Source organism: Lasiosphaeria miniovina (assembly GCF_030549165.1).
Source record: "Lasiosphaeria miniovina strain SMH2392-1A chromosome Unknown B0T26scaffold_4, whole genome shotgun sequence".
Taxonomy (NCBI): Eukaryota; Fungi; Ascomycota; class Sordariomycetes; order Sordariales; family Lasiosphaeriaceae; genus Lasiosphaeria; species Lasiosphaeria miniovina.
This window is the reverse complement of record NW_026848223.1, coordinates 2,693,212-2,708,318: the sequence shown is the minus strand read 5'-3', so window position 1 is coordinate 2,708,318 and position 15,107 is coordinate 2,693,212. Positions and strand designations below refer to the sequence as shown.

Genomic DNA, 15,107 nt, shown 5'->3' with positions numbered 1-15,107 from the left:
CCATTTTACACTGTCGCATCGTCCACCACTTTACACATGCCGCATCGTCCACCACTTTACACATTTACCCGAGATTGGCCTCTGGAGCTACCGCCGTGCCACTAGGTTACCCAGATGGAATGCTTTAACAGTGTGGACACGGCTAGGAACACAGAGACAGCTACGTCCGTCAACATGGCCTGGTGCACATGGTTGACCGCCTTCTCGGCCTCTCGGCCCGCACACCACCCAGCCCAAGGACCCGTCATCTTAAGCGCCCCAGAAACGCACCGCGGCTCGGCTTTCTAGGTTTAATCTTCACAAATGGCAATGGGCCTGCGGTGCAACCCAAGTCTCGTATTGATTCTTGATTAAAGTCGGCCGTCCCCGCTGTTGGGGAGTTTCTGCTGTTGAAATGGTCCCCGGACCTCCTTCCCCTGTTTCCACTTCAACGAGGCAGCCATCGTCGACCGAGCTCACAAAATGTCCGCCCTGACCCGGATAACATGCCGCCTTGCAGCCCTGCTGGCCGTCGTTGGTAGCGGACTGGGGACCCCCTCATCTCCAGACTTGGCCAGCATCGGCCCGGCCTTGACGGCGGCCGCAGAAGCTGGCGACGTCGCGGCCACCTTTGTGTCCGAACTCGTCCAAAATGTCGCGGAAGCGACTGGGCATCCGGGTGCGCCGTCAAAGCGTGCCTTGACCTGTTCACCGCCCGACTCGCTCGTGGTCGACGTCGGATACGCAAAGTACCAGGGCTCCTATAATGCGTCCACAGGCTTGAACTCGTGGAGAGGGTACTGCCGCCCCCGTTTCCACCGTGATCACGCACTCCTTGCTGACAAACTCGTTGGCACGACTCAGCGTTCGCTTTGCCGACGCCCCAGTCGGGGGTCTGAGATGGCAGCCTCCCCGTTTCCCTGCCGTGCAGGAAGATCCCCCTCTCGTCCAGGCCACGAGCTTTGGGCCCGTGTGCCCCCAATCTCTGCCGTCGGTGCCCAGTGCCGCCTTCATGCCCGGAAACGAAGACTGCCTCTTTCTGAACGTCTACGCACCGGCTAATGCCCAGGACCTGCCCGTCATGGTATGGATCCACGGCGGCGGCTACGGCCTTGGCGACGGCACGCAGGCCATGGCCGAATTTATCAACGCCAACAACAAGCGCTTCGTTGTCGTGTCTATCCAGTATCGGGTGAGTATTGGATGCCGACTCCTTTGGGCTCCAAGCATCGGACAGCTGACACACTTCAGCTCGGCGCCTTTGGCTTCCTCGCCTCAAAGGAGGTCAAGGACAAGGGTGCGGTCAACGCCGGCATCCTCGACCAAGCGCTGGCTCTTTCCTGGGTCAAGCTCTTCGCCTGCCAGTTTGGCGGCGATGCGTCGTCGGTGACCATCGCGGGCGAGTCTGCCGGCGCCGGCTCGGTCATGTACCACGGGCTCGCCGTCGGTGGGGCGCTGGGCTCTGTGCTCTTCGACAAGTCGATCGCCGCGTCGCCGTACCTGCCATTCCAGCACCAGCACGACGACGCCTCGCCGACAAGCAGGTACTACGCGCTGTCTGTGGCGGCCGGGTGCCCGGCCAGTGGCGATGTCTTTGCCTGTCTCGTCGGCAGCGACACGGCTGTGCTGCAGCAGGCCAACTTCAACGTCACGCAGCAGGCGCCGTACGGCTACTGGTGGGTTCCCTCCCAGCGTCCCCGAATTTCGGCGGCGGACGTCCCACAGGCTGACTCGCATCTCCAGGGCCTTCTACCCCGTCACCGACAACGTCTACATCACGGGCCGCCCGACTGAGCAGCTGGCCGCCAAGCGAGTAAATGGGGACAAGCTACTCGTCAGCAACAACGCCAACGAGGGCCCCATGTTTGTTCCGCAGACGATCGCGACACAGGACGACCTCGTTGCGTGGCTCCGCCTCGAGTTCCCCAACATGTCTGAGGGGCAGATCAGCCTGATCCTCGCCGCGAACCCGAACAGCGCGGCCACGGATCCGTCGGGCCCGCGGTTCGAGACCGACGGGCTCGACACGGCGGGCGCAAACGCCGTCAACGTCTCGCAGGCCGCCAACGGGCAGCAGCAGCGCGCCAACAACATCTACGGCGAGGCGACCTTCGTGTGCCCCGCGTACTGGATGGCGTCGGCGTACACGACAGCGACACAATCTGCCTGGCTGTACCAGTACTCGGTGCCGCTGGCTACGCACGGGGCCGACGTGGCCGGGTACTTTGGGCCGCAGAACGCCAACCTGGCGCCGGGGTTCCAGCTGGCGTTCCGGACCATCTGGGGCAATTTCGTCGTCGGCGGCAACCCGGCCATCAGCGACGTCGTGGCCAACGGCGGCGCGTCGGCGGCGAACCCCGCCGCGGCCAACGGCGCGTCCGCGTGGCCTGCGTGGAGCGATGCGAATCCAAAGCTGCTAAACATCAACGAGACGGGCGGCACGCCGTACACATTCAAAACGACGTGGGGCGCCAACGTCACCCAGTTCGCCAACCCGGGCCTGCGCAACGCCTTCGCCCTCGCCCCGGCCGACACGTGGGAGGGCGGCCGCGGAGCAAGGTGTGCCGTCTACCAGGCCTTAGCGCCGAGCATTCCAGCATGACGAGGTCTAGGTCGTTCTTGATGTGTCTGTCGAGAGTAACATTGGAAAATCACCTGATATACGGAGCAAATGATGCAAAGATATTCAGAAGGCAATGGAAACGGTGAAAGGGGTTAATCAAAACAGGTATAATTTATACAATAGATATCAAAAGGGTTACCAATTGTTCCCCTGGGTCGTTATCGTGCTGGCCCTGATGGCGACATTGCGCCCCTGGATTCCGCGACAAGACGACCCAGATTGGCGGTGTCGCTTCCCCTCAGATCCTCACGGCGGCACCACAGATGCGCGAATCAGCGGTCGAGATAGGGTTCTGACGGCATCTCCTGGGGCCCCCTCCTAGTCCTGTACCGATGCAAGGCACCTCGCGCTGGCCTCCGTCTTCGGCAACGCGCCAAGCGCCATGTCGTGATAATAGCACTTCCACTCAATTTTGGTGTTTGCCAGACACGCCCAACATTAGACAAGCCTCAGCTACACCGCTCGCTCGAGTAGTCCAAGGGCGCGTTTTGACCGGCTAGCGTCGTACTGTGTAACGCAGACTGCAGCGCGAATTAGCAAGCACGCGATTTGTAATGGACATTTAATAATCGTCGCACTCGTCAGCGGGAGGACCATAGTCCCAATGCGCTTAGTCCGCATTGAGACGCGGCAGTCATGCCTTGGCCATCCTAACCCCGCGGGGCTTACACAAGTTGAGTAATCAGACCTACTAAACACAAGCGCATCCGACGATGGACGGCACGGGCACGGGCAGAGGCAGAGGCATAGGCGTATATAAGCCGGGCTTGTTCGTCGACTCGATCGCCGTTCCAAGTTTCACCCCAGCAGCAGCAGAATATCCACCCAGACACGATTAGCTTCCCTCTTCATTCAATTACCCAACACCCCTCAACCTCCCTCAACCGCACACAGCCCACAATGGCGCCCCTCACGCTCTCCCAAGTGGTCCTCCCGACATTCACGCGTGGTCTCACGACGCTGTCGCACATCCTCGCCGTGGCCGCGACACACGCCAAGTCGGCCGGCCTCGATGCCGACGCCGAGTACCCGTCGGCGCAGCTCATCGCCGACATGAAGCCGCTGACCTTCCAGGTGCAGACCGCCACCACCACGGTGCGCAAGGCGCTGGCCCGCCTGCTCGGCGCCGAGGACACGGCGCCCGCGTGGGCCGACAACGAGAAGACCATCGCCGACCTGCAGGCGCGCATCGCCTCGGCGCAGGCGCTGCTGGCGGCCGCCGACGCGGCGACCATCGATGCGCGGGCCGAGGAGATTGTGGAAGTGTGAGTTTTTTTCTCCATCTCTGTCTCTCTTCCTGTTTCGTGCATTCGCCGCTGACTAGCAGAGGAAAAACAGCCCGTTCTGGGGCAGCGTGTACAAGCTCGCGGGCCAGGACGCCGCGCTGAAGCAGGCCATCCCCAACTTCTTCTTCCACGTGCAGACCGCCTTCGCCATCCTGCGCGCCAAGGGCGTGCCCATCGGCAAGCGCAACTACCTTAGCAGCTTCCTCGAGGTGCCGATTTGAGCCGGCTTGCGGCCTCTCCCCGGAAGGGTTGTCCGCGCTGAGAGGATTCAAAAGGAAATGTCTTTAGAAAATATAGAAGAAATTTTGGGTTCTAATAACTGTGCGCGGTGCCTCTTGCTGCGTGATTCCCGATGAGCGGTTTTGCCAAAGAAGCAAGGGAACAAGTGCTGCTTAATTCTGAGCTTTGATCAGGGCATCCTACTTTGCATTCCTGGCACCTGTTGGCAGTTTTTGTCACGGTCGGCTTGGAATGAGGGCGGAACTCCTCTATTGGGCGCTATCGACGAAGATTCTAAACTAAAGGGAAAAGGGAAAAGAAGCTTAAAAGCCTCCCCTCGCGAGATTCTTCCAGGGCGTCTCAAGGTGGGGCTTTGGCCGAGCTTCCATTAGTCAGTTGGGTGGATCCCTCTGGCTGGTCGGGTGGATCCACCCAACTGGCGTCTGATTAGGCAGAGCGTCTGGGAGGCCTGGAGGACCAGGCCCTCACAGTTTTGATGCTGAGGGCCTAAGTTTTGATGCCGAGGGCCTAATTTAGGCCGCTGAGATCCTGAATTACCATCTCGCCGCCCATGCGCGTATTATGCAGCCCGGGCGCCCGGGTCAACAACGCTGAAGCTGCTAAAATCGTTAAAAGCCCCGAATCTAAGGTGTTTTCCATTTTGGCGATTTCCTCGCTACCAGTTAGGCCTTTGAGAACCCCTGAGGCCTAGGCTTCTACGCAGATTGGCCAAAAGTCGTGGAATTTGGCTAGTGGCTTGTGAAGTCTATGATTGAAACGATTTGTTAACATGGTGATGCATTTCCGTAGTGTTGAGGCTGCCAACCTGGCTTCTAGACCTTAGAACGCCAACTGCACGTACCAGGGCCTGCATTTAAACATGTAAATACGGATTAGTGTCATCTTGACTTCACCGGGCTTCCTTATTAGTGCTCAGTAGGCCGTTGGGTGGCTGCCATGCAATACGGCATTTTACCATACAAAAAGCGGCCCCTGCGTTGGCACGTGTCAAAGACCCCCCCAGTAGGGTGCCCTGGTTTTTTGATGGGGTGCCCTGATCAAAGCTCTTAATTATTGCCCATTTGGCGGCTAATTGCTTCAGATTGATGCCAAGAAGACTCGCAGATAAATCACAAAAGGCGGTGCCCAGTAGCTGCAAAAATAGCAACGGCCGAGTCCAAGATTCACAGTTACCTAGCCAACTAAGAGAGATACCCAAGTAAAAACACCTGCACCAATATCGTCCAATATCGTCAAATCATCAGTCGTGAGCCATAAAACACAAAGAAGCCGTTGAAACCCCCTGGCCAAGCCTTTGACCCAAACACCCACGTGCTTTTCCACCTCACACAATACTCTACCCCAAACCAAACAGCAGCCGCTGACTAGGTAGGTAGTCACGCCATGCTGCCGATAAAGTGCTCGGCGGACCTGCTCTTCCAGCGCGTGGCGGGCACGCACATGGCCATAATCAGCAGCGTGACCAGAACCGTGGTGGTCCAGTACTGCGACGAGAACTCGTCGGGGACGGTGAAGATGGCCTGCCCATGCCAAGACGGCGGATATTAATCAGTCAATCATCACAACAAACGGGCAGGTGGGGTTGGTGAGGTGAGTCAGCGCTGCTGTGCCTATGCTGATAGTGAGGATGGCAAGGGTGAGAATGACAAGGGTGAGAATGCCAGAGGTGAGAATGGCAAGGGTGAGAATGTCAAGGGTGAAAATGTGAGCATAGCTCGGGGTTGAGTGATTGTTTGCTCTTTCCTCCCCGCTTCCGAAGAGGGAGAATGTCTCCGTTCCTCACTTATTCGTTTAAAAAAAAGGGGAGAGTTAAAAAAAGGGAGAAACAGAAAAAAACTCACAGCAATGCACGCAGCTGGCAGGAACACGAGCCCCAGCACGGCGAGATACTTCATGGCGGTGCCCTCCATCCACGACGCGACGGCGATGGATTTCGAGTTGTTGGCCAGCTGCAGCGCGCGGTGGTTGTTGACCTCGTCCTTCTGCACCTGCAGGCGGCCCCGCAGGTAGTGCGAGCGCAGGTTGACGCAGGCGGCCTTTTGCGCCAGGTACCGCAGCTGCTCGGTCACGGCGGCGTGCTGCCGCTCCTGAGCCGGCGTTGTCGTTGCTGATGCTGCCAGGGTGCGCGCGTGCTTCGCCACGAACCGGCTGACCTGGTCGATTCCCAACACGACTACCTGCGTGTAGTTCTCCCAGCCGAGCGCCAGCTGTGCCAGCCCGATCGACCGCTGGTTGAGCGCCGCCTGGTCCTTGGGGCGCCGCGCCCGCACCGCCGCCAGCGACTGGGCCGCCGTTCCGGTCGGCGCCGTGCCGGCTGCCGGCGACAGCGTCTTGAGCGGCACCCCTGCCGCCGGCTGCGTCTTACTCCCGCCGGACAGCTGCACACGCGGCATCAGAAACCGCGGGATGCTCGCACCTCGAGCCTCCTCTTCATCTTCCCTGCGAGCGGCAGCGGCCGCGGCCGGGGGGCGTGCCGAAGACAGCAGCGGGTTGCCCGTAGTCACGACAGACCCGTCGCGGGCGAGCAGGATGCCGCTCTGGCCGCCGTCGGTCTCGAGCTCGAACGTCTCCTGCCACGTGTCCTCGATCTTCTGCTCGAGCGCGTCGCGGAAGTAGCTGTACACAATCGCCGGGACGGCGGCCGGGTGCGCGGCCACGTCCGCGGCCAGCAGCACCGCCCGTAGCATCGCGTCCAGGTCCGCGTCCGAGCTGCACAGCACGAGACCTTCCGTCGTGTTGGTCTCGTGGCAGTGCGACAGCGCGAGCGACGCCGTTGTGCCCACGATCGCCGAGTCCGGCAGCTTGAGCGTGATGCCTGGGGATGATGGTTAGGAAACGGGGTCTAGACGAGAACGCGGCGAGGGGATATCTTACCCAGCCGGTTGGTGGGAGCTGTTGTCTTGCCGCCGGGAGTCCCAGGTGGCGGATAGTAGACCTGGAAGTGTGTCGTGAGATACATGGCCGGGGTTGAGGCGATGCGGGCTGCCGCCCCCGGGGGCAGCTGCATCGCCGTCCACAGGCGCTGCAGGTGGGCTTCCGACTCGAAGGGAAAGACCCACGTGCCCGTCTGGTGCCGGAAGGGAATGAAGACGGGCAGCGGGCCGCCCTCGTTGGTGCACGTCCGGAGCTGCAGGCATTTGGCCGCTCTGGGGTCGGCGCCTGTCAGTACGTCGAGTCGTGGCTGGTAGCAGCACAAAGACACGCAGAGACTAGCTTACACGATCCTGACCCGCCCGGTTGGCCGAGGTGGGTCGCTTGTCTCGTCGATCCTTGGCAGCGCCATGACTTGGTTGTAAGTCAAGACTTCGATGCTGGTTCGCGACTTGGCCGTGTCCAAGAGGTTGAACTGCTGCGACGCGGCATATTTGACATCGCTGTTGATCCTCAGCGCCTCAATGGTGGCAAACGCATTTGCTATATGCGGAATGCTCTGGTGGTTGTCCAGCATCTCGCGTCGGCTAGTAGAAGACATCATGACCCCCCGGAACCCGTCTGGGCTTCTTCATAAGGTGCTTTGGAATTTCAGAACACAAGGTTACTGGAGTTGCTGGAGTTGCAAGTCCAGAGCATGAGTTGCTGGAGATGCAAGTCCAGAGCATGAGCGCTATTGTGCACGCTGGCTGCAGCTCCATTTACATTAGGCACGGACTTGGTTCAAAATTCGCAAAGATTGCCAGACGTAGCTCATGGGGAAGAGAGAGGGTTGGGGGACCACGAAACCCCCCACTGCGAGCCGTGGCATCCGCTCCTGCAGCTCCGATCCAGTAACTGTAGCTGCGCCTCCACAGCTTTCCCTGATAATGCAAGGAGACACCATATCGGCCCAATAGCTTCAAAGCGCAGCCTCTTTGGTTGTAATTCCAGCCAAGCGTCCATATCTAGACATTTTTATGGTGCGCGTTTTGCAAAAATAGCGAGAGAGGGAACTTGCGATAGTATTATTACAAACGAGCGTCTTTACTGTCAGTTGGTTCACTTGATTCGGTTAATTGCGGTATTGTTGCTGAAGACTCGGGACATAATAGTTTCAGACGTAAACAAAGAAAACCTCACATTTTCATCACTGCGCCGTGATTGACATGCACAGTGCCGACATCTAACTCACTATTCCATATAAAACCGTTTTCCATTTGCATAGTTACATGTCAACTGCTGCGTCAAAATCCGGACTCGACCTTGAAGCAGGTGTAAAGTTGAGAAGGCCGATTTTCGCCAGGGTTAGGGTCTACAAATGGCCTGGACCCGTCTGAAACGGTGCCACCGAGGTGCGACGGCCGCCAGTGGTAGGGCCCGTCACCACCGCGTCTCCGAAGCGTCGCATCAAACGGCACCCGGCGCCAACACCAAGCGGACATCAGCCCACTTCCGCCTCTGTCGGCAGTATTAAAATTACGCGGGCCGGTTCCCAGCCAAGCTCTTGAAACCGCCTGCTCAATCGGTCCGCCGACGGAAGCTCGGACATCGGAAGGCCAGCTTCTGACGGCCCCATCCAATGTACCTTATATAACCCAGCTGTACTTACCCTGTGCAGATCCACCCCCTTCCTTAGTTCCGTTCGCATTGATCTTATTCTCTGCCCTCCCCAAAGTCAAACCATCAGGGGGACAAGTTCACCTCCTCCCGACCCAAAGCAAAGCCTCGCCGCTCGCTCGCTCGCCACACTCGTTCGTTCACTGCAAATCCCGCAGCGCATCAGGCGGGAAAGAGATGCGGCCACTAACAGGCTTCTTCAACATTGAACCGCGGCAGGTGCTCAACGGCGTGCCCGGGCAGCCCGCGCCGGAGGACGTGACGCCGCTGACAAAGGCTGACCTGCAAGGCGTGTACGGCATCACGGGCGCCACCCTCGCGCTGTTGGTCCTGCTGACGCTCTTCTACATGGTGCACGAGTGCAGCCGCGGCGGCCTGTCCCGCCACAACCTCATGCTGGGGCATCACCACCCGGGCCACGCTCATAACAAAGAGATCTCGGTATAAATAAGTTACCGCCCATAGCATCGATGGGGCAGAATGTGCGAGAGTAAATAACATGCTGGATACAAAAAAGAGCGCAACGGGATTGCATGCGCTTGTCTCCAGATCTGGAGGACGATGGGAAGTCTTGGACGGATACCATAATAGTCGTTTGGCGTTGCATGGGGGTTGCATGGGCATGGGGCTGGCGTTGTGGGGGGACGAATGGATGGCATTTCGTTGGATTTTCTTGTAAATCGACTTATCATGGGGCTTTTTTCACCTTGCATTCTGGCGAAGTGTCTTGGGATTGGCACGTGTATTTGTTGGCGATCTTGTTTTGTCGTCCTCCCGTGTTTTTTTTTAATTCAATCTCATTCTCCATGCTTCATACGAAGTGTTTGGGCGTCAGTAAAAACAAGTTCCGGGTTCTAGATCTTCCCAAACTCGGATATTTGGTGAACGCATGAGGTGACTCTTAATTGGGCTCAAAGATGACCAAAACCTTGAAGATTACTTATCTCGGCAAGGGAGAATCCAGCATAGGGATCCGGCAGCAGATAAGCAACGCGAGACACTTTGGCAATCGCGAATTGCAAATTCACGGTCGCCAAAATGTGCATCGGCAAATGTGCATCGCGGTTTGATGGCGGGAAAGTGTCAGCGGCCCCACCCGCAATGGCTGAGGCCAGAGAGTTGAAACGGCGACGGCCGGGCCGCCGGCCGCCGGCGCTGTCCCCGCTGTTCCAAGGCCCAACTGAACGTTGGCCCACGAAAGTGCAAACGAAAAAAGGGAAATGGAGCCCGTCAAATGCAGTCTGTCGCTTTCTTTCTCTGCTTGATTGTACTTGGATCATGGCATCTGACTGCAACTGGCCAATCCCATCCGAGCCTCAGTTCGCATCCGCGATCGAGTTCGTGAAGCGCCTCCCTCGCGAAGTCAGGTGGTGATGCGTTTAGGCGGACTCGGCTTTTTGGCAGGCGCGAAGTCTGCCTCGTGGTCCACTGTCAGGGGACACAACCTGGAAAAGTCGGGGATAGCGGGGTTGCGGGGCAGTGCCAACCGAGCAACTGGGACGTTGGAACTTGGGAAGGTGAGGTGGGGTACCGATTTTAACTAATCATCAGCGTCAATCAGTGATGCGCTTCCTCACCAGTACGATTTGCAGCGCAGAGCGGGATTGCGATCGTAAAGGAATTTTTTTTAATCTCGCCCTATCGCATCCGCGCCCAACTGCCTGGCCATTCTGTTAAGCCGCGACACGCAGGCCAGCCGCGCCCGTTTGGCGCCAAGCAGGTGCCTTCCTAGGGGATTCTAGCGGCCTGCCTGCCCTGCCTGATCGCTAAATGAGCTTACCCCCTCTGGACCATGTGGTAATAGGCAGCACCACGCCTGGACAGCGCGAAACGGCTTGGCTTGAGTCACCGGCCGCGCTGCAGCGGGACGCACCAACGGTGCAGCACTTCGATACGCCAAAGATGACAAGACACGATTCCTCTCTGAGATGGCCGGCCGGGCGGTTGCCCATGACTCGGATGTCGACCTCAGACAGGACCAATAAAGTGGTCCTTGGTGGACGGCCGGGGCAGCCACTCTATAAGACAGGCAGGTTCCGGCCCTCTCGAGCACTTTCCACCACCATCCCCGCCTCCGGTCAGTCAGTCATCTTTTCGGCACTGCATCACTAGCGCCCCTGCGCCGTGACAACAAGGGCGTGCTGCAGAGCAGTGTTGACACTTTTTCCACATCCGTGTCATTGACACGCCTTTCCCCCCAACCCCCCTTTTCGTCCGACTTCCGAAACAAGCTTATAAATAGCCCACCATGGCGAGACAAACCGACGCCTCTCGAGAAACAATCTTATCGCCAACGGTCTTCGAGCGCCGGTACTTCCCGGGCCGGGCCGAGACCGGGGACGCCCTCCCCGGCGCCAAGCACCGCCGCCGGCCCCTCTCCGGCTGGAGCCAAGAAAAGCTCTACTACGCCGAGCAGGCCTACTGGAACAACCCCGACGATGAGCAGGTCAAGCAGCACTACCTGACGCTTGCCGCTGCCAACCAGGCCCAGAACAGACAACAGCACGCCCCATCCCTCGGCTGGTGGGACAGGAGTAGCGGCGCAGAGGAACAGAGGGGTCAGCGCCACATCCGCGAGGGCCGTGCCGTCGAGATCGTCGAGGGTGGCGACCTCGCCCGTTCCGCCCTTCACCTCCCGAGTGACCGCACAGCGAAGGGTGGCCGCCGGCCACCTTCGCTTGAGCGCCAAGATGCCTTCCGTGACCCGCATACTTCCAAGACCTCTAACCCAGCGCTCCTCGTGAGCCAAAACCCCAGCAGCTCCGGCAAGAAGAACAAGAACAAGCGCACCTTCCGCCAACACCTCCTGTCTGGGAGCAACGACGACTTCCCCGAGCCCCACGGCAGCGGCGACTATGTCGACCCCGGCGACGACATCCAGGTCGAGGACCTCTACCGGCGCGGCATCCTGTACGACAACGAGTTCGAGCGCGGGTCCGGCTTCGGCTTCGACGCCATCGTGCACGACGGCGCCCCCCGTCTGTTCAACGTCTACGAGGCGCGCCCGCCCGCCAAGCGCGGCCGCAGCGCGCACGGCACGAAGCTCGACCCACAATCCAACAACCCAACCGACCTCTCGCTGCCGCTGGACATGTCCCGCGGCGCATTTGGCGAGGACTCGGCGCTGGCGGCCTTCCTGATCTCGTCCGACGATGGCGTGGTCGTCTCGCACTACCGCGACACGGGCGTCGATCCGGCAGCCATCTTCCCGCCCGTCTGGTCCGAGCCGCCGTCGCCGATGAAAATGGTGCTGCTCGGCGGGGCCCCCTCGCCGCGCGTCACCATCAGCTACGGGCTGGACAAGGGGGCCGAGGCGGCCGAAACCGGAACCACCGCAGCACCCCCAAGAATTTCAACAATAACCACACCGCCGCCACCTGCCCGGCGCTACTACCTCAATGCTTCAACACAGACGGAGCGCGAGCTGGCAAACTGGTACGACGGCTTTCCCGTCGCGTCGGCCACGCTGTCGGCGTGGGCGACGGCGACAACAACGATCGAGACAACAACATCAGCAGCAACAACAACAACAACAGCAACAACAACATCAACTGCAACATCAACTGCAACATCAACTGCAACATCAACTGCAACATCAACTGCAACATCAACTGCAACATCAACTGCAACATCAACTGCAACGGAGGAACCAGTCCCGGACCTAGTCTTCGACTCGACGCACTACTGCTGCGACAGCAGCCTGCACCACGACGACGACGACTCGGAAGACGACCTCGTGTCGTGGGAGATCATCCTCAGCGCCGAGGGGTTTGTGAGTGACCACGGCGTGTGGTGGTACGACGGCAACGGCAACGCGGCAACGACAATCCCGTCGCCGGCGGCGCGGGCAGCCGCAGCGGCCAAGACGCCGCGGTCGGCGAGGGGGAGGTTCTTCCGGCGACGCGGAGAAGAAGAAGACGAAGATGATGACATGGACGGCGACAACATGATGATGACCAGCCCCGACGTCAACGGCGCCGACGCCGACGACGCCTGGGTCCTTGTTGTGCTGGGCGCCGACGGCTTGTAGCAGGTCCGCCGATCCGGTTCCGCTCTATCCACTCTTTGGTTCGCAAGAGGGTAGATAATACGGGCGGGTGCTGGACTCGTCGCTCACCATGCAGCTGCGCGCTGCGCTCCGGACTGGCCCTCTATGGTATGTCCCAGCACACAAAAGGTTCCAGGCGGCGGCGGTTTTTTGGTGGTGTAGGCGGATTTTGGTCTGGCGCGGTGGCGGCCGGGAACCAACCAGATGCGTGCTCGCGGACCTGTTTTTCTAGACGACGGGGTTTGTTTCTGCTCGAGCTCTCTGGTTGCGCGCAGGCGGGGCGGCGGGAACGCTCTGCTTGGCGGGTTGTCTGTCTTGGTCTGTCTTGGTCTGTCCTGGTCTGTCTTGGTCTGTCCTGGTCTGTCCTGGTCTGTCCTGGTCTGTCCTGGTCTGTCCTGGTCTGTCTTGGTCTGTCTTGGTCTGTCTGTACAGTGCGTGTATGATCCTTGTACCCGCGCCGTGTGTTTGTGTTGTGTTGTGTTGATGTTTGGTCGGGCATGGGCTGGTGGAGCGCTGCATTGCCGGAGCTCGGTTGCATTTCATTTTGTCCTTCTTTCTTTGCTTTCCTTGGTTCGCTTTCTAGGTACCTAGCATTACTACAGCGTTGCAGCATCTGCTCTTTTTCCTTGTTTGAAGATCTCCTTTTCTTCAGGCATACTAGTAACTCCCAGTCTTTCATTAACTCATAATTTATCAAAGTACGATCTGTCAAGCTATTCTGATCTCTGATACGATACTTTCAGAAGTTGACATGGCTAACCCCCCGTCCCTTGTCTTTCCAAACTCCAAGTGTAAAAGTCCAAGTAGGAACGAGTATCCCACAAGCAGTCTCAAATCATTCCAAAAAAACACAAGAGGTGCAGAGTCAGGTTTTTGTTTCTAGTTAATTACCATTTACCACTCCGTAAATGAAGGAGTGTCTCCTTCATCGCGTCAAAAACAATAACATAAAGACCAACCCCAGTCAAAGCCAAGCAAATTAATTACCAACCAACTTCCAACGCCTAAACACCGAAATTCCACCATCATCCATCATACCACTCCCTCCCCAGCCTAAACTGTCAAAACCATTGTTTGTTTGTCCAACCCCTAACAACCTCTCAACAAGACCCATCATTACCCGACGTTTACATGCCGCATCGGCTCAAATGGCGACGGCGTGCGCGCCCGGACGCCAACGAGATCAACATGCGACGCATACCCGTGGTCGTGCAAGCCAGCCATCTCGTCCTTGCCGGCCGAGAGGTGCTTGTAGCTGGCACCACGAACACAGAACGCCGACGGGCCGTCGCCAACCCGCCGGTCGCGCCGCGCCGCCATGCGCGACCGCCCCGTCCGCACGCGCACCCGGTGCTCGCGCACCGCGATCAGCGCCCACAGCGCCACCGCCGCCGCCAGCCCGCCAGCTACCCACGCCACGCGCGCGAACGTGTCGCCCTACTGCGCGCTGACGCTGCCCGACGATGCGCTGCCGATGTCGGCGACCAGCTTGTTCGTCAAGATGTGCCCTCCTGCCGCGGCGAGGAGCATCCCGATGGCTGAGACCTGGTTTTGTCGATAATTTAATTAGCACGCGGTTTTCCGTTGCGACGATGAGGGTCGGGTAGCTGGTGATGTAGTTCTTCTCGACCAGGTCGACGCCCCACACCCGCCAGAGCCTGTTTGCGTGTCACTAATGTCAGCACGTTTTCTGGCGATTCAGCACGTTCTCTGGCGATTCAGCACGTTTTCTGGCGATCGCTGTGCGTGTTGGATGGGAAAAGGCTTACCATTGCTGGTCGAACAGCTGCTTGCCCCACGGCGAGCAGTAGTCGGCCTCGTACTTGTCGCCGTTCTTTTTGCCGCTGCAGTCAGCGCCGGGAAGGCTGCGAAGAAGTCCTTGGGCTTGGATTAGTCGTGCGAGTCTGGGAGGCCGTGGTATTTCTCCTTGCCGGCTGTGGTCTCGTACTTGGCCGTGTCGATCTGCGAGAGCATGTCAGCGGGGTTCGTATGGATATGTGCTGTCTGTGGGGGCGAGTACCAGTGCGAAGTAGACGCCCGAGAGCCTGGGCAGGTGCTCGGCATTGTCAATGCCCCCCGTGCCGGCCAGCAGGAAGATGATGCCGGACGACAGCACCGTCACCTGCAATAGCAGCACCACCGGCAGCAGGAGGATGGTACAGCTGCAGTTTCGCAACATTGTGACGTGTCGATGCCGCCCGAGTGTGCAGTGTGACGACTAAAATGACCCGACTGTCAGGTCACAGAAGAGTTGTTGCAGTCAAGTCTACAGCAAGATCTGGCCGTGGGCGGATGGGTCGAGATGCGGGGATAGAAGTAGTTACTCCTTGAGAGCGGAGAATCATTGATGCTCACCTCGCTACCTTTCTGTGGCTGGACAGCTGACACACTCTCTGTAGTC

General features: G+C 58.9%; 6 protein-coding genes across 6 annotated transcripts; 3 read left to right on the top strand and 3 right to left on the bottom strand.

The window, feature by feature from the left end:
- Positions 1-462: 462 nt before the first annotated feature.
- On the top strand, positions 463-2,581 carry B0T26DRAFT_740879 (Alpha/Beta hydrolase protein; the record flags this gene model as incomplete). The annotated part of the gene is made up of 4 exons (XM_060443899.1): positions 463-776; positions 844-1,171; positions 1,231-1,655; positions 1,723-2,581. 4 exons carry the CDS (start codon positions 463-465, stop codon positions 2,579-2,581), a joined length of 1,926 nt encoding a protein of 641 aa, XP_060296320.1.
- A 921-nt stretch (positions 2,582-3,502) lies between these two features.
- Positions 3,503-4,109, top strand: B0T26DRAFT_751570 (uncharacterized protein; the record flags this gene model as incomplete). The annotated part of the gene is made up of 2 exons (XM_060445391.1): positions 3,503-3,867; positions 3,941-4,109. The coding sequence occupies 2 exons, from the start codon at positions 3,503-3,505 to the stop codon at positions 4,107-4,109; spliced, it is 534 nt and encodes a 177-aa protein (XP_060296319.1).
- Positions 4,110-5,159: 1,050 nt separating this feature from the next.
- B0T26DRAFT_710123 (uncharacterized protein) lies at positions 5,160-7,819 on the bottom strand. Its single transcript, XM_060441967.1, has 4 exons — positions 7,347-7,819; positions 7,003-7,274; positions 5,970-6,943; positions 5,160-5,648 (listed from the first exon to the last, which is right to left on the bottom strand). Exons 1-4 carry the CDS (start codon positions 7,601-7,603, stop codon positions 5,505-5,507), a joined length of 1,647 nt encoding a protein of 548 aa, XP_060296318.1. The 5' UTR covers positions 7,604-7,819; the 3' UTR covers positions 5,160-5,504.
- Positions 7,820-8,425: 606 nt separating this feature from the next.
- Positions 8,426-9,459, bottom strand: B0T26DRAFT_710121 (uncharacterized protein). The gene has a single exon (XM_060441966.1). The coding sequence runs from the start codon at positions 9,280-9,282 to the stop codon at positions 8,845-8,847; it is 438 nt and encodes a 145-aa protein (XP_060296317.1). The 5' UTR covers positions 9,283-9,459; the 3' UTR covers positions 8,426-8,844.
- Positions 9,460-10,906: 1,447 nt separating this feature from the next.
- Positions 10,907-12,688, top strand: B0T26DRAFT_675817 (uncharacterized protein; the record flags this gene model as incomplete). Its single annotated transcript, XM_060439886.1, has 2 exons — positions 10,907-12,132; positions 12,355-12,688. 2 exons carry the CDS (start codon positions 10,907-10,909, stop codon positions 12,686-12,688), a joined length of 1,560 nt encoding a protein of 519 aa, XP_060296316.1.
- A 1,134-nt stretch (positions 12,689-13,822) lies between these two features.
- On the bottom strand, positions 13,823-14,885 carry B0T26DRAFT_675816 (uncharacterized protein; the record flags this gene model as incomplete). The annotated part of the gene is made up of 4 exons (XM_060439885.1): positions 13,823-14,112; positions 14,159-14,364; positions 14,476-14,540; positions 14,727-14,885. 4 exons carry the CDS (start codon positions 14,883-14,885, stop codon positions 13,823-13,825), a joined length of 720 nt encoding a protein of 239 aa, XP_060296315.1.
- Positions 14,886-15,107: the final 222 nt, after the last annotated feature.

What these genes read in the sequence shown, in the direction of transcription:
- B0T26DRAFT_710123 (XM_060441967.1), bottom strand. Translation starts at nt 7,603, where the DNA reads ATGATGTCTTCTACTAGCCGACGCGAGATGCTGGACAACCACCAGAGC. An exon ending in ACCGGGCGGGTCAGGATCGT is followed by an intron (nt 7,275 to 7,346) that starts GTAAGCTAGTCT and finishes CGCCGACCCCAG; the next exon opens with AGCGGCCAAATGCCTGCAGC. An exon ending in TGCCAGCTGCGTGCATTGCT is followed by an intron (nt 5,649 to 5,969) that starts GTGAGTTTTTTT and finishes TGGCATGGGCAG; the next exon opens with GCCATCTTCACCGTCCCCGA.
- B0T26DRAFT_710121 (XM_060441966.1), bottom strand. Translation starts at nt 9,282, where the DNA reads ATGCCCATGCAACCCCCATGCAACGCCAAACGACTATTATGGTATCCG.